Source organism: Dermacentor andersoni, chromosome 3 (genome assembly GCF_023375885.2).
Source record: "Dermacentor andersoni chromosome 3, qqDerAnde1_hic_scaffold, whole genome shotgun sequence".
NCBI classification, from domain to species: domain Eukaryota; kingdom Metazoa; phylum Arthropoda; class Arachnida; order Ixodida; family Ixodidae; genus Dermacentor; species Dermacentor andersoni.
The window spans coordinates 157473514-157498075 of NC_092816.1; the positions used below are offsets into that span (position 1 = coordinate 157473514).

Sequence of the window (24562 nt, forward strand, 5' to 3'; positions counted from 1 at the left end):
GTTACTCACGCTTTATTTTCCTTTACATTTAGTTCTTTCTTTTTAGACTTCACTACCTCGCGAAATCAGCCCACATTTTTAGAGTGCATTGTGTCCAGGATCGGCGCGCATTTTTCATTAAATAAAGCCACACTTTCGGTTCAGCTTTCAGGCATGTCCAGTTTGAACGAGAGCATCTGTGTTAAATTTTGATCTTGTTTCCGTAATGACTCCACATTACGGCTGAATACGTAGCCCTACAATAACTTGGTGAGTATGTTTCGTTCCCAGTTTCATTTGGCAGGCTTTTTCTTCTCCTACATGCAATATAGAAAGCCTCAAATTGCCTCAGGAGATCTCGCCACAGAAGAACGTGTCTTCAGAAAGCAAGAAAGAGAAACATGATGTGCAGGACCAAGGACCCACGCACTGTGTGTATCGATGTTATGCTAAGCAGTTTGCAGATAGGTGGCTACCTCGCATTGTTCGAGGTTACGCAGTGCCGCCAGGTAGAACAACGCGTTTGTGTAAGGCGAGCTGCTATTTGGCTTAGGCGAACCTGTCTGCGACGACAGCAGTGAGACGACTGTGACAACTATCGTGGAACGGTGACGGCACGATTTCGACGACGGCCACTGCACGCGAACTTACGACATGCCGATTGCTGGGTTTACATAGGTACTGAGAGTGCGAAAGCGAGAGAAACAAATAATTGTGACGTCATCAATGAATACCTGTTATACAATCGTACACTGCTGTGTCTATGTCATGCGGTTTATGGTAAAATGGCAATGATATTTCACTACGGTAATGAAACGTTAAATCTTTTTGACCTGGGACGATCATAAAGCCAGCACAATGTTACATAGCTTCTGCGTAGCTTTAGCTGCAAAGGACTTGGATTATGGTGCTTGATGATTTATTTGTATTGAAGACAGTTTATTTCTGCCGTGTGAGCCAAAAACAGGTTGACTCGTTTTCGCCGTGAAACTCGGTTTTGTTTTCTCAATACTGCCAATAAAGAAAACAAAAACAACGATCGTGGCCTCATGGGTAGAGAATCGAGATGCTCTTCTGGAGGTCAGAATTCCACTATCGGCCACGCATGTCTTGGTTTCTGCAGCGGCCTCAAAGGAAGCGTGGAAGGAACCTACCTACCACAAAGTGCCTGGAGAACAAAAAGCTAAGAAACAAAAGAATGTATCGATCAAAGCCTTATATTATTTATAGAAGAACACGAGCAAAGCGACTTTTCCTGCATGGCCGCATTTGCTGAGTTGGTTGACCTTGGAGGGCTTCTGTGAACGAACCGGAGGAGGTTAGAGGCAGTCATTTTGCTCTGAACGAATGGCGCACATGCGTTTATTTTACCAAATGCGCGTCTTTCATTATTAGATTCGCTACACAATGATAACACAGGCTGAAAGACGAGACGACATTGATAATTATTGTTTGAAAATACAGAGAACAATCGGAGTGAAGCTGCGGGTTTCACATGAAGAAGCGCATGCGGACCCTGGCGCCTGGCGCTGGTCGGGGCATGTAGTGCAGCCGCTGCACCTCGGCCGTCACGACGGCGCAAAGAACGAAAACGGCCGCTCCGTAGCTGGAACGTGGCACGACATCCTCGGGCAGGAACGTCCACGTGAGAGCGCACGCCATGAGCACGTCCATGGCGTACTTGTACATGTTCGCCAGTCCCTGGTCACTCTCGCGCGCCTTGGACACGAAGAAGACGTAGGCGAACGCCGTCTGGCTGGCCATGCTCATCTCACCCATGTCGACCTGGGAGCACAGATCGCACTAGTGTTGTCCACTATGCCACAACGTGGCTCCCGAAATTTTAATTTTCACAGGCGCTAATGACCTCGGTGGCCAAAGCACAGGAACCGCCGACCTTATTCGGAGTCACTGAGGCGGCATTCTGATCAAGATTGAACTAAGAAACGCCCTTGACCAGAGTAGTAATGGAAAATTGTCGATAGTACTATCAACATTTGAGCTACTCTCGAACTATCCATGGTGAAAAAAAGCCATCGACTGTACTTTTGACTATAGAATTCTAAGAGTCTTACCGCACGTGGTCACATAAAGTAATCATGGCGATGTTTCACTGAACGTTTTGAACTTAGAATGAAAAGAAGTCATGTTTTTGGCCTGGGGCAACAGAGGCTAGCTTTAGCCATGAATATGCGATAGTCATATCTGGAATTTAGACGTCCGAGACAATTTTATTTCAGTTGACAAACAATTGCAGCTACAATGCATGAATTGTGTTAGTTGTAGTGAGTTATAAGATCTTGGATTCATTGCGATAGCGATTATATGGATACTCCAGGCGCATTTCTGCCGTCACCGTCGGCGCCGCCGAGGGGTTCACTGTCAAGTCCAAGGGCAATAAAATCGTCGCCGCGTGCCGTATGCTGTACGTGCGAGTGAAAGCGCGCGAGGTTGAGCCGGCGATCGCGTCAGTCTCGTACACGCAGCGGACGAAAGCGGTGAGGAAGCGCGCCTCATTCTGTCGCGCGCAAGGCTTCGAGGAGTGTAGAGAGTGGGATCGAGTTCTACTCTGGGCGACCCGGGGGGCCGCGCGCGCCCGGCGTGTCCGCTGTACCTTGAAAGTCATCTGCGAGGTGTACAGCGTCCGGGCTGCACTATGTTTTCGCTGCATTGTTCGCGTTAATGGGAGCGGCAGCAGGAAGGTTAAATCGCTCGCTGCAGCTGCCGCGTTTCCTCACTGGAGCGTTTTGTTTGACAGGGTTTAGGCGCTCATTTAATGAGACGTTTTCATGTTTGCTTGTGCGCACGCGATACAATGTTTGCTAATTTAGTTAGTATGTCCATGTTTACCACATTACACGGCCGATAAAACTAATGTCTTCACTTCGCGTTGGCGCACCTGCTCTCTCTCTCTCTGATTGATCGTGACCCTTGTGTTGCATATTGAGTGGCGGCGCAACTGGTCTCTCTCTAGTTGATCGTGTCCCTCCTGTTGCATGCCGAGCGCTAGCGCACCTACGCTCTTTTTCTCTAGTTGATCGTGACCCAGGCTTTGCATGTTGAGCAGTAGCGCGCCTGCTCTCTCTAATTGATCGTGGCCCTCGTGTTCCATGTTGAGCGGCTGCGCACCTGCTATCTTACTCTAGTTGATGGTGACCCTCGTGTTGCATGTTTAGTGGCAGCGCACCTGCTCTCTCCCTCTAGTTCATCGTGGCCCTCGCGCTGTATGTTCAACAGCAGCTCGCCTGCACTCTCCACAGTTGCTCGAGGCGTTCGCGATGTTAAACGGCAATGCGTGCGTTGTGTTGTCCCATGTTTCTCTTTCAGTCTAGTTGCTCGCGGCGCTTGAGCAGTTGAACGGCAGGGCACATACTCTCTCTCATTCCTTCGGATTGTTGCTAGTGGCCCTTGTGCTGTATGTTGAACCGCAGCGCGCCTGCTTTCCCTGAAGTTGCTTGCGGTGCTCGCGCTGTATGTTAAACGGCAGGGTCCCTGCGCTGTCTCTAGTTGTTCGCCCTCGTTGCTGTCTGTTTAGTTACTCGTGGCGCTCGCGCTGTTGAAAAGCAGCGCACCTGCGGTGTCTCGCTGCTCGGGCTCATTGCTCGTGGCCCTCGCTCTATGTTGAACAGCAATGCGCCTACTCTCTCTCTAGTTGCCCGTGCCCCGCACGCTGTTGTTGAACGGTGGCATGCGTGCTGTCTCTCGATGCTCGTGGTTATTGCTCCTGGCCGCCGCACTGTATGCTGAACCGCAGGGTGCCTGCTTTCTCTCAAGTTGCTAGTGGCACTCGCGGTGTTGTGGAACGGCAGCGCGTGCACATGTTCTGTGGTCGTTGCTGGTGGCCCTCGTGCTGTATGTTGGACGGCAGCGCCCCTGCCCTCTCTCTATGCTCTATTTCAGACATCAGATGCAACACTGTGGAGAATAGACAGACTTGTTGCAGTTGTCGCGTCGGCACTTAGAAATAGCTTTAGGTTTTTTTTTTACCGCAGTTGTGCGAAACTCTCCTTTATATAGGCTCAGTATTGAATGGATAAATCTTTTGTGCTAAATGTGGAATACCGCTGCTAATCCGTTGTAATAGATCAATTAGCTTTCCGTAGTTTTTTTTATTTGTGTTTACAGCCGGTCGGGGCAGCCTCACGAGAACGCTCGCGCGAGCGAGTTCCAGTGGCGCGCAACGAAGCATTAGAGAGGTTTAGCTTGTCCGGTATTCCGGTAAAACGCAAACACAATCGTCTTGCTGCGAAAAATTTACACCCGCAACAAAGTAAAATACACTTGGTTACTGCAATTTTAGCTATTTCTGTCTGTTTGAGCTCTGCGCCACCAGGTGGCCATGCAGACCACTCACGCTTACGCCTCCGCCCCAACGCCTGCGTTTTACCGGAATACCGGTCAAGCTAAACACCTCTGTGTTTACGGAACGCGCGGAACAATACATTTTCGTAACGGCAGCGTGTCTACTGGTTTGGAAACAGCAATATGTGCAGGGCAGTGCCATTCTCCAGAGGCTGTCCCACGCAGAATACCTTTTCTTTATTTTGGGGGGTGAAGGGGGTAGGGGGCGGAATATCAATAAAGGTGAGCGTCTGCTGTACCTGTCATTTAGTGCGTGAAACAAAATGTTGACATAAAACGGCTTTTCAAATTCCAAATATGTTTCACACATAATCCGCAAGACATTTTGAAACATTGAGCTTTAGGGATGCGCCAGTTCAATGCAACAGAAGCAACCGTGCTTAGAGATGTGTGAACGAAAAGCGTCTACTGTTTGTCTTTCCGATAGAAATTCAAAGCCGCAGAAGCCACTGCGCTTAGAAACGTGCGAAACAAAAGCACGTATTGTTTATTTCTTTAGGATGTAAATAAAGCCTGCTAACGAAATTCTGTGGCGCTGAGTGCCATTCAGTTTTCGGTAGGAGCGTTTGTATACAAATTATATCCTTTTTCCTGCTAGTTTTCCTCAATACATACATGCCATGTTTTGTGCAACCGATTTCCATGGCTTGATAGACTAGTGATCGCACGTTTCACCGTGCGAAAGTACTTTAAGAAGGAATGTGCATCACAGACATTTCTGTATACAATTATGACGTCATTGCGCGTTTTAGAAAGAGGAAACGTTACGCAGCTCGTAGTCGGAGTCTTGCGCAGATCTCGAAAACACTTAACGTCACATAGATGAAGGCCACATTTAAAAGAAAGAGAAATTATCTTTGTTTTGGCGACAGTTACCGTAACCTGCTAGAGCAAAATCTCGCACAGGCTTATAAAAGTAGATTAATTAAACTGCTTAATGAAAACAGTGTATAATTACCAATTGTGAAAAGTGCTAGTACTGTCGGTTCGATGCGCGCCCGCCTGAGACGCTTGCGGACTGCGGGTGGAATTCCCAGCGAACGTCCTTGTGATTTGCCCTTTTAATCGCTGCCAGAACACGCTATTGCATACAGCGTTTCCAAATGTCCATATTGTGCACTCAATCATGAGAATGTTTCCCATCAGCAAGACCGGCAGCAGGCTTTTTCCTGAAAGCGGCCAGCATAGAGCGAGTGCGCCCGCGAGTAGAAACCTTACTAAGATTTATCGCTGTATATGTAATGGCCACTCAATTTAACGCACCAGAGGGATAAAAAACAGGCATGCGAACATAAGAGAGCTCGATTTTACTGTTGCACGGCTCGCAGCGTCTGCCTCAATCGTCTCTGAGTTTCCCCTGAAACACGTAGTTCAGCTTGACGAGCTTGACTCAGTGGCTCGTGTTTGAGAGGCTGTTGTGGCATTTCACAACACAAAAATACCGTGTACGAATTGCGGGATGACGAGGCCATTCTTGGCATCGTGGCAACGCAACCACCGGTATTACACGCGCTGCAATGCAAGCGAGCGCGTGGTCGGAGCGATGAGAGAAGAGGCGATAATCGAAATTTGAATTTGCGTGCTGGGGGAGCAGTCGGCGCAAGGTGTAACGGGCGAAACTTGTTTTATTTGTTAATTTTCATGGACTTTCTTCCTATCCGTTGTACCCTCGTTACCGTCTCTGTTTATCTGACTTTCATTTTGCTGACTGCGTGATTTTATCTGGTTTCCATTATACTGTGCTTGTTTGCCTGTTTGACTTTTGTTTTGCTGACTGCGTGATTTTATCAGATTTTCATCACCCGGTGCTTGTTTGCCAACATTCTTCACTTCTGCCACCATTTGCATGCACAATTTTGTGGTGCGAATGAAGGCGCACCATTTGTATTCTATCTATTTCATTGAACCTAATTTCGCTCCGTACTTCGCCTAGTTCAAATCAGACCTTATTTATATCACCCTGCAGTGCCCACATGGGCCTCCGATACCGCCGACCTTTCCTTATATTCCATCCCCGATAAGGTCTTTGATTTTAGGAATACATTCTGTGAATTTTAGCGCTGACACCATTGCTTCTTTCCCCAATTGCTCGCATCACCTCATGATTAGAACATCTTCAGAGTGCTTTACGTTTTACGGTAGCTGCATTCAGTTATCGGTGCGTCGCCGCTGCATTCATTACTCCTGCGTTTAGTGGGGCCGAGCAGTATTTTAACACCGCAAACAGCGCATCGTGATTGGTCAAGTATGGGAAAGGATTAGAATTGCACTTATTTCTCTGGAGTCCAAAGGCTGGACGAGTTCCCAGTAGTGGGTAGATATATATAAGTCTCGGGGATCGGTTCACTGTTTTGTGACGGAAGATCTAACCGCTTTATGCCTCGCTCACAACACACAAACTCTGTTAATGTGTTTGATGACGCAAAAATAACGCCGACGGAAGGTTTAAGCTTCGTTTGTATATATCTTCTTCCGCTCAGAAGTCGTGGTCAGAGATTTCCGTCATATGCACTAAGCAACAGGGGCACGATCATCTACCAAACTCATACATAAAGGCGGGCGACAGGAAAACTGCAGAATTACCAGCCCTACAACCTTGTCAACGTTGCTTAAATAATTTCTACTAGTCATTAACTCGAAGTACAGGTTTCTTGCAGTTAGCCTCTGACCTGTAAAGCGTAGGTAGGTGCATGAGCGTTCTTGCATTACGCAATCGTTGGGATGCGGACGTCAGGAATGTCACATTTGCACACGCTACCTCGTGTTCGACGCCAGAACGCCATGTATGCTCAGCCAGAGCGGCGGGTGGGTTGAGCTTCCAAGCGAATGAAAGCGATACGAGTGGTAGTCGACGCAAGGGCCCGGTTACCTTGGTCAGCAGCGCCTTGGGGCTTTCGAGCACGTTGCCGGCGAGCAGGGTTGAGAAGAGGAGCGATGTGAAGGACGAGTGGAGTAGCAGCACCCCCTGGGGGATGTCTTTCGTGGTGTGCGCGAAAAACTCTTGGCCAGCGACCAGGCAGGCAGACAGGAAGGCCCACCCAAAGCTCTGCAGTCTCTGCGAACCCATCCCTTCGTCCTGGTACAACAGTAGCCCCATGGCCGTTACCAGGCACGTCTGCAGGGGTTAAGAGTGGCCAAGCTAGGTCAGCCGTTAGTGGTACTTTGCTCTGCTCTAAGTGCGGCAGCAGGACAACAGAAAGTACGGCAATAGACAAGCATAAACAAAGTACACGTAACGTGAGCTAAATATTGTCATGCATAAAAAAGTCCCCGCTATTAGAAAGAACAGATAATAGAACTGATAATCCCCTATTACTTGTCCGTGTCTATGGCTCCTTGCCATTCTTATAAGAATCCTTCCCGAACAAGATATAGGTCCCCTATCGAAACGGTGGCCACGCTTATTGAAGCACTTTATACCTCATGATGTGACTTCTATAGCGCAGCCTGATTATCAGTTACTTCGATATTTTGTCGTTAAAAGTAGTTATATCCTATTTGAGATCATAAGAAAACAACATGGCATAATAAGGGGCCGAGTTGACCAAACGATCTTACCAGCAAGTTTTGGTGCCAGAAAAATCTTACGAAAAAAGCGTATTCGCAACGCTAAAGCCGTTAGTAAGATCAAAAAGGTTGCGATGCGCACCGCAGCAAGGAATTTGCGCTGTAGTCGACAAGAACCGTGTATGTGATGGTAGCACGGGTGCGAACTTCAATGCTTAACCCAATAGTAAAAATAAGTCGATTGACGAAACTAAGCAGCCGTCACAGTTGCCGACGTAAGAAGGAATTCCTACGATAGGCGGGCAGCAGTCTTACGAACATAATTATGTTTGTATGGGCCGCTTGAAGTGACGCGGTTAAGCGGTGGAACCTGCTTAAGAACCTGCCGGCTATCAATCGGCCAAAGGCCACAATTGATAGCCGGCGATTGCGCGTGCTTCCATTATTGTAGCGCGCTCTCATTTGTCATATCAAAGTGCATTGAGTAGTTTTAGTGCATAAGTGTATGTCACAGTGCGGCATTATTCTATTCGGCGAAGCACCGATCAACGGGTGCCAAATGGTCGTGGAAATTGGGTGCGGAGATCAAGAAGGGTATTGCCGGCCACTCGGGCCACTGGGGCCGGAAGAAGTCGAAAGCAGGTTTAGAGATTATTATCTTTTTGTCGTCGTAGCGACCGTGACGCCTAGACAGATTTTCGTAGGAACCCCTGTGTATTCTCTGCCCCGCATTGAGAAGCTTACTAAGACGGCGGGGGAGCAAATACTCCGAAAGATGTGGTGTGTCTGTGCAATCCTTTATCCATGCAGTGCTGACAGTGTATGCGTGCCGACAGCGCCATATGGCCGGACGCCGTCGTTTCTCCTGTGTTTGCGAACGAACAATAGAGGCCCGCCACGGACTCAAGGGTGTGCGTGTGTGGTGCAATACGAGTGCGGGACCTCTAAATGTCCCGGGGAATCACCCGTTCCCTTACCCCTAATTAAAAGGGGCGCGGCCGAGACCTTGGGAGGAGGCGGGATCCAACTGGGTGAATTTTATTGGATCGTCACCAATATCTGCCGTTCCCCAACACAGGAAACTAGGGAAAGGAGAAGTTATTTAATCGCAGGTTTTAGACTGAGGTAAGCAGTCTAGAAGCTGAGCCTACAATATGTTGAATTGCGTCAAGGAGCTAGTGCCGTCGAGTATTGCCGGGGCCGCTAGCCGCTCTTAACTTCGAGAGTTGACGTAGGAGACGACAAACCAACGTCTGCATCCAAGCTCACCGTAGTTCCCCTCAAGTTAGCTCAACCTGCTTGAGGGAAAACGTCAGACCTAGGCTCCCGGGAAACCCAGCCCAGCAATCGCATCCACCGTAAAACGAGATCGGCTTGCCAGCGTTCTTCGGGAAAGCTCTGCCGTCGACTCCACGCTTGATAGACATGCTGCTGCTGCCCGGCCATGCGTATGCCATCATTTGTTTTCTTTTGAACTCTGTTTAGTTGACCACCGTTAAGTGTGTTTTGTGGAGTGTTAATTTCTATTTTTACTGTTAACTGTTCGTTCTATTTCTTTTGTAGTCATCATTGATTTTAATTAGGTGCATGTGTGTTAGTGTTCTTGTGTTTTTTTGTGTTTCTTTTAATCTTTGTGTGATTACCAGTCGACAAATATATTTTTTCTGTCTTTCTCGGGACTTTGACATCTTCGCTGTGTTCGCTTGTGCACAGAACGACCAACCGGCTTGTGTACCCCGTCGACGACTTCGCGCCGAAAGCGAACGGGGTACAAGTGTATTAGGCGTGCGCTGCGGCTGAAGCCAGTAACATTAAGGGTGTGCGCTGAAGTTCTGCTTAATCTCTGATATTCTCTAGCTGTTGCTGTATTTCCGCAATAGCCGGATTTTTCACACTCTTCATGACACTTTATGGGTTAGCAGTGCGGTGTCCGTCACTGACAAACATCATGTGCTAAGAGATTTATTAGCAATGGGCGCGAACGGGTAGCCGTCACAAGCGTTCGGCGAAAGACAGCAACCACGAGCTCATGCCGGTAGCGATGGTGCGTTACAATCGCCCTCCGCAGAAAAAGGCGCCATCCTGGCGACTTAAGGCGAAGAGACTACTATTGGGTCGTAGTACGGCTTAATGCGAGAGAGGTGGACAAGTTCGCGGCCGCGATGGCGTAGGTCCATCGATGGCGTGAGGGGCTCTACGATGTAAATGACGGAGGACGTTGGCTCGAGAACGCGGTAGGGTCCTAGGTACTTTGCGACAAGGTTTGAGGAGAGGCCGGGTGTAGTAGCGGGTACCCGAAGCCATACGAGAGAGCCAGGCAAAAAAGTTGGTGCAGAACGGCCGGCAGGTTGACGGGATTGCTGCTGCCACTGGTCCTCGGTAGAAAAAGACTGGGCAAGCTGGCGGCATTCCTCGGCATGATGAGCAGCTTCAGATAGCGGAGTACTTTCGGACGCGTCAGGTGTATATGATAGAATGGTATCGAGAGTAGTAGAAGGTTCTCGTCCGTATAGGAGAAAGTAAGGGGAAAAACCAGTAGTTGCTTGGGCCGCAGTATTGTACGCATACGTCACGAAAGAGAGAACTTGGTCCCAGTTCGAATGATCAGAGGCGACGTACATGGAGAGCATATCGCCAAGAGTACGGTTGAAGCGCTCGGTCATGCCGTTAGTTTGCGGATGGTACGCTGTACTAGTGCGGCGTACGATTCGGCATTCGTCGTGTAGTGCCTTCAAAGCATCGGAAAGAAAGGCGCGGCCTCTATCGCTCAGAAGTTCGCGAGGGGCACCGTGGCGAAGAACGAAATGTCGTAACAGAAACGATGCAACGTCACGGGCGGTGGCAGTCGGCAGAGCAGCTGTTTCAGCATAGCGGGTCAAGTTGTCCACTGCAACAATAATCCAGCGGTTGCCTTCTGGAGTGGAGGTTAGCGGTCCGTATATGTCTATACCAACACGATCAAATGGCCGACTAGGGCAGGGAAGGGGTTGTGACGGGTAGACTTGTCCGGGAGGTAATTTTCGGCGTTGGCACTGAGCACAGGAGCGAATGAACTTTCTGACGTAGTTATACATGCCGCGCCAATAAAATCGGATGCGTAGTCGAGCATAGGTCTTGAAGAGGCCGGCATGCGCGCACTGAGGGTCTGCGTGGAAAGCGTCGCAGATAAGGTCACGGAGATGGCGGGGTATCACGAGAAGCCACTTGCGACCGTCAGAGAGGTAATTACGACGATAAAGAAGGCCGTCCGAATGCAGAAGTGGGTAGCCTGGCGGCGAAGAGCGCGAGATGGTCAAGAGGTGGATGGATCAGAAAGGATGCTGATGAGAGCACTGATCCAGGGATCCTTGCGCTGCTCCGACGGCATGTTGCGCAGTGCATGAGATGGAACTGTGGGCTCAAGGGCGGATAGGCAAGCGCAGTCAGCGGACACCGGTGAACGAGAAAGGGCGTCAGCGTCCGTGTGTTTGCGGCCGGAACAGTAGAGAACGCGGACGTCGTACTCCTGTAGCTTAAGGGCCCAGCGAGCAAGTCGGCCAGATGGGTCCTTAAGGGTAGACAGCCAACAAAGGGCGTGATGGTCAGTGACGACATCGAAAGGGTGACCATACAAATAAGGACGGAATTTTCCAGGGGCCCAAATCATGGCTAAACACTCTTTCACTGTAACAGAGTAATTAGCCTCGGCCTTTGTCAGAGTTCGGCTCGCGTAGGCAACGACATATTCATCAAACCCCGCTTTTCGTTGTGCGAGTACGGCGCCAAGTCCGACGCCGCTGGCATCGGTGTGGACCTCTGTGGGCGCTGCAGGATGGAAGTGGCGGAGGATAGGTGGCGAGGTTAGCAGGCGGCGTAATTTCGTGAAGGCGTCATCACAGGCGGGCGACCAAGCGGAAGGTTCTTTGTCGCCACTTAGAAGGACTGTCAGGGGTGCACTTATGGAAGCGAAATTTCGAATGAAACGTCGTAAGTATGAGCATAAACCAAGAAAATTTTGAAGCTCCTTTAACTTCTTTGGTTGCAGAAAGTCGGTGACAGCGCGGAGCTTGGCTGGATCCCGAAGGACGCCGTCTCGCGATACAACATGGCCAAGAATAGTGAGCTTTCGGGTGCCGAAACGAAATTTTTTTAAGTTAAGTTGAAGTCCCGCGTCAGTAAGGCATTTCAGAACTTGCTCGAGACGGCTGAGATGGGTTCGGAAATCAGCGGAAAAGACAACTACGTCATCCAGGTAGCATAAACATGTGTTCCATTTGAGGCCGCGTAAAATATTATCCATCATTCTCTCAAAAGTGGCCGGAGCGTTACATAGGCCGAAAGGCATTACGATGAATTCGTACAATCCGTCAGGTGTTATAAATGCTGTTTTAGGTCGATCAGATGGTGCCAAGGGGACTTGCCAGTATCCGGAACGTAAATCCAGCGAAGAAAAGAACTCAGCTCCCTGCAATCAGTCGAGGGCGTCGTCGATGCGCGGTAATGGGTAAACGTCCTTGCGCGTTATCTTGTTCAGACGTCGGTAGTCGACGCAGAATCGAATAGAGCGATTCTTTTTCTTAACGAGTACGACCGGTGATGCCCAGGGACTGTTGGAAGGCTGCACAACGCCACGCTTGAGCATGTCAGCAACCTGGTAGTCAATGACACGGCGCTCAGAGGTGGATACTCGGTAAGGGCGCTGCCGTAAAGGTGCATGACTGCCGGTATCTATCTGGTGAAAAACGGTCGATGTGCGGCCCAAACCGGAAGCATGGCTGTCGAAAGAAGCGCTGAACCTCTGCAGGAGAGCAATAAGCTGGCTTCGTTCTGAAGATGACGTGCCATCGTCGATGGAGCAGTGGAAAGCGTGGAGGAGTGACTAATCAACCGCAGAGTCACAAGTAAGTGCGCCAAGGCCCGCAGAAGTAGAAAGGGCAGGAGCGTCAAAGATGCAAATGGTGTTGACCGGTTTAACAAGCCCTAGGCATTCACCATGAAATAAAGCTAAAGGGCAGGCCGTGAGTTTGTCGACGACCATTTTCATGACGCCGTTGCGAAGAGTAAGGAGAGCAAAGGGCAGCGGAGAACATCGGCGGCGAATGAACAGCTCAGAGGGCGTAAAGAGAACAGTGGCATCAGAAATAGCGGCGACGACACAGGCACAAGCAGGGAAGAGCGTGGAGGGACGGAATTGTCTTCGGAAACAAACAGTTTAACACTGGAAGAGTCGTTTTCGATAGTCTCGACGTCGGGAAGTGCAGAAATTTTGAGTTCGGCGTGACAACAGTCAATAACGGCGTTATTATTTGCAAGGGAGTCCCAGCCTAATATGATGTCATGGGGATACGTGGGCAGCACGACGAATTCGACGGTATACAGTAGACCTTGAATGAAGACGCGAGCAGTACAGGCAGCGAGAGGCGTTATATTTTGAGCGTTCGCGGTTCGAAGGGAGAAGTCGGAGAGAGGCGTCAAAACCTTTCGTAGTGTGCGGCAGAGTTCGGCGGAAATTACGGATACGGCGGCTCCTGTATCTACAAGTGCCAGGACGCCGATTCCTTCGACAGAGACTTCAATTACGTTGGCTGGAGAGGTACGAGGAATTGGGCATTGCGACGTGGACGCAGTTCGTGCCTCGGGAACTGCGGCCATCAGTTTTCCTGCTCGGTGGACACGGGACGGCGCCGCATCGGAGAAAGCGAGCGACGACGGGGTGATTGTGAGCGGCGAGTAGAGGCGGTTGGCGGTCAGGGGAAAAGGAAGAGGTAGGAAGTCTGGAAGGCGAAGAGGAAAACGGAGCGGGGAAAGGTGGCGCTCACCGGATGTTCTGAAGAGGAAGCACGCCACGACGACAATGGCGCGCCACGTGACCAGCACCACCGCAAGCAAAACATATTGGGCGGTCATCGAAGGTGCGCCACTGGTGGGGGTAAGGTCCGAGTCGCGGTTGAGGATTCGGAAAATGCCGTCGGTCGTGAAGCGGCATAGATGGCGGCAAAAATGTCGGTGGTCGATGCATAGAGGGCGGCAGGGGCGTTTGTGGACGAGATCGGGAAACTGCTTCAGCGTAACTGAGAGGAGCCGTGACTGGTGTCTGCTCAACGGCTGGAGGAACGGCTTGAAATACTTGTTCTTGAATGAAGTCGTGGATCGTAGGATGCAAAGCAGGTGGTGGTTCCTGGACAGAAGATATCAAAGATAGCTGGCGGGTGACCTCTGCGCGAACGAATTCCTGAATTTTTACGAAGAGAGCAGCATGGTTGTCGTCGACTCCAAGGCTTGATAGAGAGTCGGCGGGCGGGGTGGGACGTCGGGTGTGAAGCCGTTGCCTACGCAACTCGTCGTAACTCTGGCACAATTCTATCACTTCAGCGACAGTGTGAGGACTCTTCGATAATAACATTTGAAATGCGTCGTCCTGAATACCCTTCATTATATGTTTGATTTTCTCCTCCTCTGACATCGACGCATTCACCCGTTTGCACAGGTCGACAATGTCCTCAATGTAGCTCGTGAAGTTTTCTGCGGCCTCTTGGGATCGTGTGCGCAAACGTTGTTCTGCACGAAGCTTTCTTACTGCAGGCCGACCGAAAACTTGGGTAAAGTTGGTCTTGAAGACCAACCACGAAGTGAGGTCGGCTTCATGGTTTAGAAACCATAGTTTCGCAACGTCCGTAAGGTAGAATGCGACGTTTCTCAACTTGATGACGTCGTCCCACTGGTTATGGGCACTCACTCGCTCATAAGACGAGATCCAATCTTCAACGTCTTTTTCATCTGTGCCGGAGAAGATAGGGGGATCTCGTTGACGCAAGGCACGGGCACAAACCGAGGTGGCCGGCGCCGTTGGAGGAGCTGGAGGAGTGCGTGCGTCGTCGGGCATGATGGGGGGTAGAGTGCGACTCCGAAGTTCCAGGGTGGTCGAAACCCAGCACCTCCATCACTTGCTAAGAGATTTATTAGCAACGGGCGCGAACGGGTAGCCGTCACAAGCGTTCGGCGAAAGAATGCAACCACGAGCTCATGCCGGTAGCGATGGTGCTGTGGCGCAGGCAGGCTACTCTTCTTCGTTACACATGTTTTTAATTGACGTGTTTTGAGCATTTTCATCATTTATTTCTACTATGGACTTTCCTCGGTCATATTGCTGCGAATCAATATTTTTAGACACGCTTTCGAGGCTACACTTCTCCATGCGAGACGAATAAACGCAGAAACGCCTAAACATTGCTAATTATCAAATCTTTTTGCTGTTGGGCAATCCGTTGTTGTATTACTTGCTGTGAGCCTCAGCGTTTTTATTATCTTACTCATAGTTTCAATTAAGCACTAAGTTGAAGTGGCGCAGCGTTTGGGCTCCTGGCTTTGCTGATCCTGGAGCTTAAGGTGTGGACAAAGGTATGCGTACGACAGACGGCAACGTGTCTATGATACGGAGTCTGATGTTAATACAAGGACATAGCAAAAACAGCTGGCTAATAAAATCATGTACCACAATTAATACGAAAATCATGTCGACTGTTCGAACAAGCGTAATACTGCGAAGAAAATACACCTTGTGAACGGAGCGAATAATCCTAGCATGAGCCCTCTTGTAGCTAATTGCGGTAAAGGAAAGCGTACGAATACTCTTTTGTGTGGGTGGCCTCTTTTGAGCGGACAACACCTGTCAATTCTAATGGAGTACGAAAATTTATGGCGCCATGAAGGGCTATGATAAGGGTCACCAGTTTGTTGGCTCAGCAGGTTGTCATACGGCGGCCTGCGCTTCAACATGTAGAATGTAACATAACGGCAACACTTGGGGGTACGCTTACGCATACTTAGGCAACTCTAGTAGAGTTTATGCATTTTTTTCCTCATTCCATCCTTGATGCCTGCACACAGCGGTCAGCTTGAATGGAGGTGTAGTCATGAGATCGGCCATTTTGTGTAGGGCAACCTAAATCGTTAGGAAGGCTTCCTATCAGTGCTTGATATACATGTAGACTGCAGAATCGCTCTAATGTTCTCATCCTGGAATCAATTTGGATGAAATTTGGTGATCTTAAGATAATTCAAGCGTGAAATTACGACTCTTAGGAGCAGACTCTTCTTTAGGCCTTCGGAGCATTCACAAAATATGACAAGAATAAAAAAAAGAGAGGAAATGAACTTTAAAGGCTTGTGTCTGCACATAAAAGCCTATAGTCTCAGTTTTTAAAACGACGTCTACTGTGACGTGTACAGTGGACAATATTGACAAATTTTGCCACCAGTCAGTTTTATAAAATAATTCGTGAATGTCACTTTTTCAAAAGTAATGTAGAAAGCAATGACGTTATGGAATCTGAATATATTAAATTTGTACCTTTAATCGCTTTCATAGAGGATTTCAAGAAGTTGGGACGGCTGTTTTCGTACAGGCTTGCCGTGTTGGTAAGCGTGGTAATTAACATTTGTTTCTGCTCTTCTTCCACTCAGAATGTGGAAACAATAAATGAACAATATAGAATGTATACTCTGACCGCGGACTACTTTCATTTTAAATGTAATAAGTTCCATTGAAATCGGTTCAGCGGTTACGCAATAACACTGCTACACCACAAACAAAATTGACGAGAGGGACGATGGTTGTCACAAAGGTAAACATGGCCATGTAGTCACTCCATGTGGGAACTATTAGATTGTCCATACACTCGACCTTTAAGTGTACATACATTATGTAAGTAGTCGTAGCTTGTGCAAGTCAGGCAACAATTTAATAAAGGCCCTAAGATTTAGACGTTTTGCATGCGCTTAAGTAGGAAAACCAGAGTTAACGCCCACCATCGCAAGCGTGCGTTACTCACCAGCGAGAAGACGAACCATACAGGTCTCTGTGTCGTTGACCCCGCCATGGTGGGTAGGCCTGCCAGAACGGGTGCCATGCTTGTCAGCGCCGCAGAGTCTACGATGCGGAGATGTATCAAGGACATGAACCTGCGAGAATGAACGCAGCATTTGGATTTACGTGGAAACAGCTGCTTTTCATATGGCGAACAGATCCTTGGAAGGCTGTGTCTTCAACCACAAAAAAAGATTACTCCTCTTAAAAAAATGTTAAGCTACAATGCACATGTAGAAATGCGCATGTGAAGCTTGAGCCTTAGTGAGGCGGTAAATAAATGATATGCTAAATAAATGCGACACGCGCATTGCTTTTATCGCATGCAACTTGTAGTTTCATGCAGTGTGATCTCATTCAGTGTTTACATTTATGCACTGCAGAGGCCACAACGCTCAAACTAATACGGTCCAAGCTTGTGTTTAGGCACCGCACCGCTCCCAATCTGTGGCGGAAAGCAAACGCCAAATCAGCGCTACGCGCAATGTGAGACTTTGACGCAGCGAGGCCACGAGAAATAAGGCAATGGGTGATGCTCGTCGGGGAAAGAGAAAGGGCGGGGAAAGGATTAACATTCGTATCTAAATACAGTTAGGCAGTTCATGCACCTTGAGTCACAGTGGCATGCGTACCAATAGTGGGGAACCGGACATGAAGTGGAAACATACACAGTGGCACGTACCACAATGGCCCAAGCATGGGGTAACTCAAATGTGGGAAATTTATGAAAATCAAAGGAGCTGTTGATCATCATGAGCTTTCTTTTTCAGTCAGATAGAGACTTACTTTGATAACAAAGACATAGTTCTCTAGAGGCACCTGTGAGCCCATGATATGCTCAGTATTTATGCGGGGTAGCGGTATTCAAGCTTTACGGAATTTTTAAAAATCGCCCGTGGCAGAAAGCTGACTTCTTGTTGTCAAGCAGGATTATTCCAAGAGCCGGAGATTGCTGACGCGAGAAATCAAAACACGTACGCTACTAATTAACAGTAATTGACTAATTTACTTCTTAAATGATTACTTCACGACGACAAATGTCGCATTTTACGAATTGTAGCCGGTGAGCTCTCAAGATTCATCCACTTCAAATGAATATCTAGGATGACAGGAGTTTTGTGACATTATTTACCAAAGTGTGGGACCAAATAAATGGGATTTCCGGTTAATTTTGTACTTCAGTGCATAAGAGAGCGTTTTGTTAAAGAAAGTTAATTGAACAACAGTCTATTTTACAGAGAGTTTGATGGCGCATTTCTCCCAAACTGGTGTCGTTCTGGAGTTTAATTCCAAGTTGATACGCCTCGCAATCTCATCACCTACAATCGCAAATTGCAATATATGACATAAATTAACTAATTAGAAGTTAATAAGACTGCTTTTAGTAGTTAGTAGAATATGTGTTTCGACTTCTCGTGCCAGTAATGTCAGCCTCTCTGAATAATCCAGCTTAAGGGCTAGAATTATGTTATCTGCAACAAGCTATTTTTTTTTAATCCATAAAACTGAGAAATGATTACCCTGTACCGTAATTCATTTCTTAATTGTGTAGCACACAGGTACATTCATTGCCACTGCTTTGCCGGTCGAAATTCTGTGTCCAACGAGAATCCCGGGGAAAGAGGCAAATGAATCTTCGGGTCAACAATACCTGTTCCCAGTGCGTTTTGAATTCACGAGTGTTGGGTTGAGAACGGGTTGATGTTCGACCCCTGCATGACGGCGGTCACGTTGCAGTTACAGAGCAGTGAGAACACGTGATGCACCTCAGCACATGGGAGCTGATGCAATGGGACGCGCCACTACAAGTATGCAGCCTATACGCCTGCATGCTTCGTGATAAACTGCAGTAAAGCGTTTCAAGAGTTGGAACTATTCTGTGTGCTGTAAGGTTCGTCGTGGAGCGCATAATAAATGTAACATACTTGTTACAGGATATTTCAGGGCATGAGGTAGCGGTTGTTCAGCCCTTTCTGTTTTTGTCCTATGTGTTAAAATGCATCTGGATAAGTGGTTCATTTTCACCCAAAACAAGCAGCAGTCCTTATCCACACAACTTAGTACGGTGGCATGAACGAGTTACGGGCTGCTAAACGGAGTCATCAGATAAAATGCGGGTTCCCCGTTGCCATCACTACATCTCGTCAATACCTAAATGCAAAAAGTCCTGTTTATCCAGGACTTCTTTTTCGGTCAAGTAACGTTACATACTGTCTGAATCAGACTTTTCAAGAGTGGTCAAACGGTATTGTCCGCCACCTTTAGAAAAAAAAAAAGCACAGGCCGAAGCCGCGATGAGGCCATGCATGGTCGTGCCGCAAGCTGTAGCCATGGGCTATATAGGTAAAGCATATATGGAAACAACCCACTACAGTGAGGTAGCAGCTACGGACTCTGGCGCAGTCCCTAGCTGGCCGCTCGACCGCTCTAGAAAGGTGTGGTTGAGATGTCTCGTGTATCAAAGCAAGGTGATCTTTCGCATAAACGTCATCATTAAAGCACTCTTTGCTGAAAGTCGTTTTCGATTAGCCAGCCCACCTGATTTTTATTATATTGCCATAGCAATTATATGGACACTCCAACCCAATGTTTGCCACTGTTGTTGCCATGAGCTTGCGTATATATTTAGCTATATGCATGCCATACGCGATGCCATGCTACATGACATGCGGTATATGCGGGTTATACTGCCCCACCATTTTATCACTAATGTTGCCTATGCTATATCTTACATTCCCGACAACATTATTCCTCTGAACTTTGACAATGGCACCTAACAAACAAATGCCATAAAACAAAACACCGATAGCGAGTGCCTTTTATCTTCTCATACTTCAATAATAAAAGCGAAAACAATAACAGAAGTGAAACCTGAAAATTACATCATTTTATTAGCGCGGCTGTGCTCAGCCTCCGGGATCGGCCCAGCAGAGGTTAGAAGCATACACGATACGGAAAAGTGGTGGTGAAATCGTTAAGAAAGACTTTGGCATTTATTAGTAAATACGTGAAGTTGTCCGATACCAGGATTCAAGCAGAGAAGCCCTAGCACAACAGCTCGTTTTTACTTAGCCTACATTTACTAAAATTCATACTACTTAGCCAGCCTACGTTTACTTAAATTCGTACTACTTAGTCAGCGTACGTTTACTTAAATTCATTACTCTTAGTCAGCTTACGTTTACTTAAATTCATACTAGTTATTCAGCCTACATTTATCTTATATCCATACTCCTTATTCAGCCTACGTTTACTTAAATTTATATTACTTAGCCAGCCTACGTTTACTTAAATTCGTACTACTTAGTCAGCCTACGTTTACTTAGATTCATACTATTTATTCAGCCTACGTTTACTTAAATTCATACTACTTAGTCAGCCTACGTTTACTTAAATCCACACTACTTAGTCAGCCTACGATTACTTAACTTCATACCACTTAGTCAGCCTACGTTTAATTAAATTCATATTACTTTGTCAGCCTACGTTTACTAAAATGCATACTACTTAGTCAGCCCACCTTTACTTAAATTCGTATTATTTAGTCAGCCTACGTTTACTTAAATTTATATTACTTAGACAGGCTACGTTTACCTAAATACACATTACTTAGTTAGCCTACGTTTACTTAAATTCATACTACTTAGTCAGCGTACGTTTACTTAAATTCACAGTACTTAGTCAGCCTACGGTTACTTAAATGTATCCTTCCACCTGCGCTGCTGGTCTCACACTTCGTTTACTATTCTAACATATTTGCTATCGCGTTCATAGCTTCGCCCTTATAGCGAAACTGTAGCATCTTTCAGAGGTTAGAATCCTTCCAATGGTGCCGACATCCCGGTAGCAGTGTATTTCAGGACGCCTACAAGCGCTAGGATTGTTGCTGCTGCTGTGCGTAGGCATGAAAAATCATTTTCTCAGTTAAGAAGACCACCTCCTGTTGGCTAATCTTGAGCGTCATCACCACCTTTACAGATTGCTAAAAATTATTCATCTTGCAACGAACTTACGGTTGAATAGACGTACAAGAGTTATCATCCAAGTGTGTTAACTTAGTGCTGAATGAACGCTTTGTATAAATTTCTATGGCATAACGAAAGTTGGCCCAAAGCTAACTCCATACTGTAAGAGGAAGCTTTAGCTCAAAGGCTTTTATCTAAATACATGGGAACGGATAAATTGTCTTTCTCGGCAACCGCTGCACTTATAGAGATGAAGCTCTATGTAATAAAAAGAAAAAAAAAGTTGAAATGTAGTGACTGTTGAAAGCAGATTTGTTATTTAGGCCGTAACATTAGGCCGTAAGGTTGTTCAATAAAGGTTGTTGAAAACCACAATACACCGAAAAACGAAACTTAGTTTCACAACTCCATACTGAGCAATGAATTATAATATCGCAGTTTTGTTGACTGCACCTCGTAATGCATCTAAAGAGAACAAAGCTTTTGTAATATACATCGCTTTGAAATACGATATTGAGGACAGAGTAATAGGTGGGTAAACATAGGTAATATGTGAAGAACTGTCGTACACATTGTAACCGATTGACGTAAGCTGTGAATTTTTGTGTGAACTTTCTCCGGTTAAGCAACTATAGTATATGCAATTTAGAAAACTGCGATTTCAGTTTTTTTTAGTGTGTATTTACGGATTTGATATCTGTATGCTTACATACTTCTTAAAATTGGCTGACTATTCTTGCAAATATTAAGGGGCCTCAGTGAAAACGTTGCTTGCTACAATAAGTAGTATTTAACTTTATCTCTCAATGGAGAACATTTCACCCAAGTCAGTCATGATGTTGTGCAATAAAGCGTTTCTACGAATTACGTTCACCAAATTCCGAACAGGCAGCAATGGCCTCGGTGGCGAGCTATAGCTTCCTCTTAAAAACCGTGCTCAGAAGAATGAATGCACAAGCGTACCTGGCAGCGAACGCGAAGGCGGTGGTGAAGCCGCGCACGACCACGGAAGCGTTGACGGCGATGGATCCGTGGGGGCGCGTCATACGCAACGTGCAGCTGAGCACGCCCACGAAGGCGCCCAGGCTTACGAAGAAGAGAAGGCGGGCCGTGTGCTCCACCGAGTGCCTGCGCCGGCCCAGCACCGCCAGCATGGTCCACATGAGGCTGGAGCCCAGCATCAGCGTGATGCGCTGCGTTGCGTCAGCATGACAGGGCGTGCGGCGAATCAATTTGAGTTGATGATCACCGTCATCGTAATACACTGCCCTTACACACGCGCACACGCATTCGTGTGAAGACGCAGACTGCAGTGAAGAAAACTGCAAGTCAAATGCGTTTGTTTCTTTTCGAACGAAATGTCCACAACAAGAATGTGAAGCGCCTACACCCCGCATCAATACAAAATGCAACAAGTAATCGGTAATGAAACAGCGATACAAACGTAGTTCGGAACCTTATTCATTGCTATTTGCTATGGAGCATAGAGTTCCTAAATAAATACCCTAGAGCGAAATGTAACACTTGTGCCTACGGGGGCTCTCCTGAGCGTGCCTCAACCTACATGGGAATGATGGGAAGTACAGGCTTCGGATTCGGCTTCGGATTGACTTCGATCTTTAGACCGTCTGCGTTTAATTAAGGCGCAGTAAACCAAGCTATACTCAAATATTATCTCGTAAAATTGAATTTTATCACTGCAGTGTCATATATGATGCGCAACACGGTACATAAACTTTGTATGACTTTGAGATTGAAGCACGTTTTACTATGGTTTACATCAGGTCACACCAGGGTATGCATTCTTGTGCAATTCTGTTCCCGATTTAGTGCCAGAGTATAATTTTTTCTTTATTTTTACAACAGCAATCACAGCCGTGCATGTACTTATATAAAAATACTCATCAAATATTTATGGGAAGAAAATTTTTTTATTTTGAGAAAGTGTTGCGCCCTTGAGAGGAATGCTACAAGTGTCGTCTGCTACGACGCCTGCTCGCTGTGAACGCGAGATTTTTCTCTCAGACGACAGGCACCTAATTGTGAACTCTCGCACTTTCGAAAGGCTACGTCGGCTGTCACCATTGCTGAACGTCTTCAAGTACTTTTAAGCACATCTGCTGCACTGCTAGCAGGGATGCTTGAGGCATCCTACGAGTATACTTCATTTTATTTTACGTGGACGCACGGCTTCCGAAGCTTTAGGGCATGGCGTTGCACTTGCCCATTTTGCGACACCAGACTGCAGCCAGCAAGCAGCAACCTTTCCTACCACGAGTAAGTTTGTGTTCTCAAAGTCCTAAAACACGCATTTCAATGAGCACATAAATGAGCAATGCATAATGAAGCTCTCAATAAAACTTGATTGTCAAGCGACTAGAAGAACAACTGTCTATGTTTTGTATCAGTAGCGCCTCTTTTTCCTGTTCTGAAGTTTCATAAAGGACGTAGCGCTACAGCGCCAACCTAACACACATAACAAACCAAGTTCCAAACGGTCAAAACATATTCTTTCAACGTTTACGATGCCATCGCTTTCTCGTCAGGGCTTCGACACCACACCGCGACACAGACATCGTCCCAGCCGCTCGGCCAGCGCGCTATCGCCACTTCAAGCAACAGAACAAAGGCAGAGAGCTTGCCGTTGCACTGTCCCACTGCAGGTTATAGCAATTGCGCTTGGAGCGAAACCAAAACTGCCAAAATATACTTGTAGATTCGTTCGCCAGTCAACAGAATGCCAATCCGTAGCCTGTACATCCCATCATTCCCATGATGGTCGAACGATCGCAGCGCCAGATTTTACCACTAGTTATACTGATATGAAACTCTATGCTGTGAAGTTTGCTATGTGCTACGAGTTTTAGTTTGCTATGTGCTATTTGCTATAATCAGAAGTGCACAAACAGGCACGAGGGAATGAGATTGAAAACGTCGGCAGCGTTGGCCAATGTTTATGCGGACTTCATATTAGTCGCCCGTGTTCTATGTATATTGCAAAAAAGACAGAAAATATGTCGAGCTTTTTCCCGACTCTGCCCTGAACCTCTTGTTAAGCATATAGCAACGAACAGCAGTGGGAGCACTCCAGAGAACACGGTTGCAAGCAGCGGCTATGCCTGCAGCTATGCTGTGAAGCGAGCAGTCTTGTTTTTCCGTGCCGTTACAAAGGTGGCGGTCTGCGCTCTGCTGCAAGTCGTTAAACGGCGCTTGACATTTTTAATATGCTCTCATTATCAGTGAATTTTTATGTACAATGCAAGACGAAGGCCTCCCCCAGCGGTGCCCAGTTACGCATGTCTGGTGCTAGCTGATTACGTACTTGCACATGCAAATTTTACAGAGAAGCTGTTTATGTCTCAGGGTTTCGTGGATTTTTCGTGTCAGTTAACAAATCTGCCTGTGCAAAAACTAAGCTCTCAAATTTAATGCTAAATCGCTTCATTGTATGCAAGAGCTTATGGATTTCATCACTTGAATATGCATTTTCAGTAGATTAGTTATAAATAGACACCATTTTCGGGATCTGTAGACTTTCAGGTAGATATTTTTTGCTTGCTCAGGGAATATGAGCCATTGCTTAAGAGCGCATGAGTAATCCATTGTCTTAAGCGAGAGAGAAATATCTCTTTGGGTAGGCATAGACATGCTTGCGCGTTTAATAACAGAGGTGGTACGAAAATGAGTGTGCGTATATATCGTCGCGATGACAACCGATCAAGAGAGGAAATGTGTTGGTACCTTTGTTCGAAATTCTGCGTCACTTCTGTGTCGAGTGCTGAACAGCTTCGCTGGTAATTCATCTGGCTCACGGTTTTCTTAATTTCCTCACACCACCTAATTTTCTGCGGTATTTGACTACGCTTCCCTTCCCTTGGCACCAACTCTGCAACTCCAGTGGTCC

General features: G+C 47.1%; 1 protein-coding gene across 1 annotated transcript in view; it reads right to left on the reverse strand.

Annotated features, from left to right (window-relative positions):
- Positions 1-1442: 1442 nt before the first annotated feature.
- The window catches only part of LOC129383004 (uncharacterized), a 28488-nt gene continuing 5368 nt past the window's right edge, over positions 1443-24562 (reverse strand). Inside the window, exons 2-5 of the mRNA XM_055067195.1 lie at positions 21622-21851; positions 16659-16788; positions 7211-7456; positions 1443-1764 (exon numbers count right to left, since the gene is read on the reverse strand). Coding sequence (XP_054923170.1) covers positions 1471-1764; positions 7211-7456; positions 16659-16788; positions 21622-21839 — 888 coding nt within the window. The 5' untranslated portion in view covers positions 21840-21851 and the 3' untranslated portion in view covers positions 1443-1470. The remainder of the gene's footprint in view (positions 1765-7210; positions 7457-16658; positions 16789-21621; positions 21852-24562) is intronic.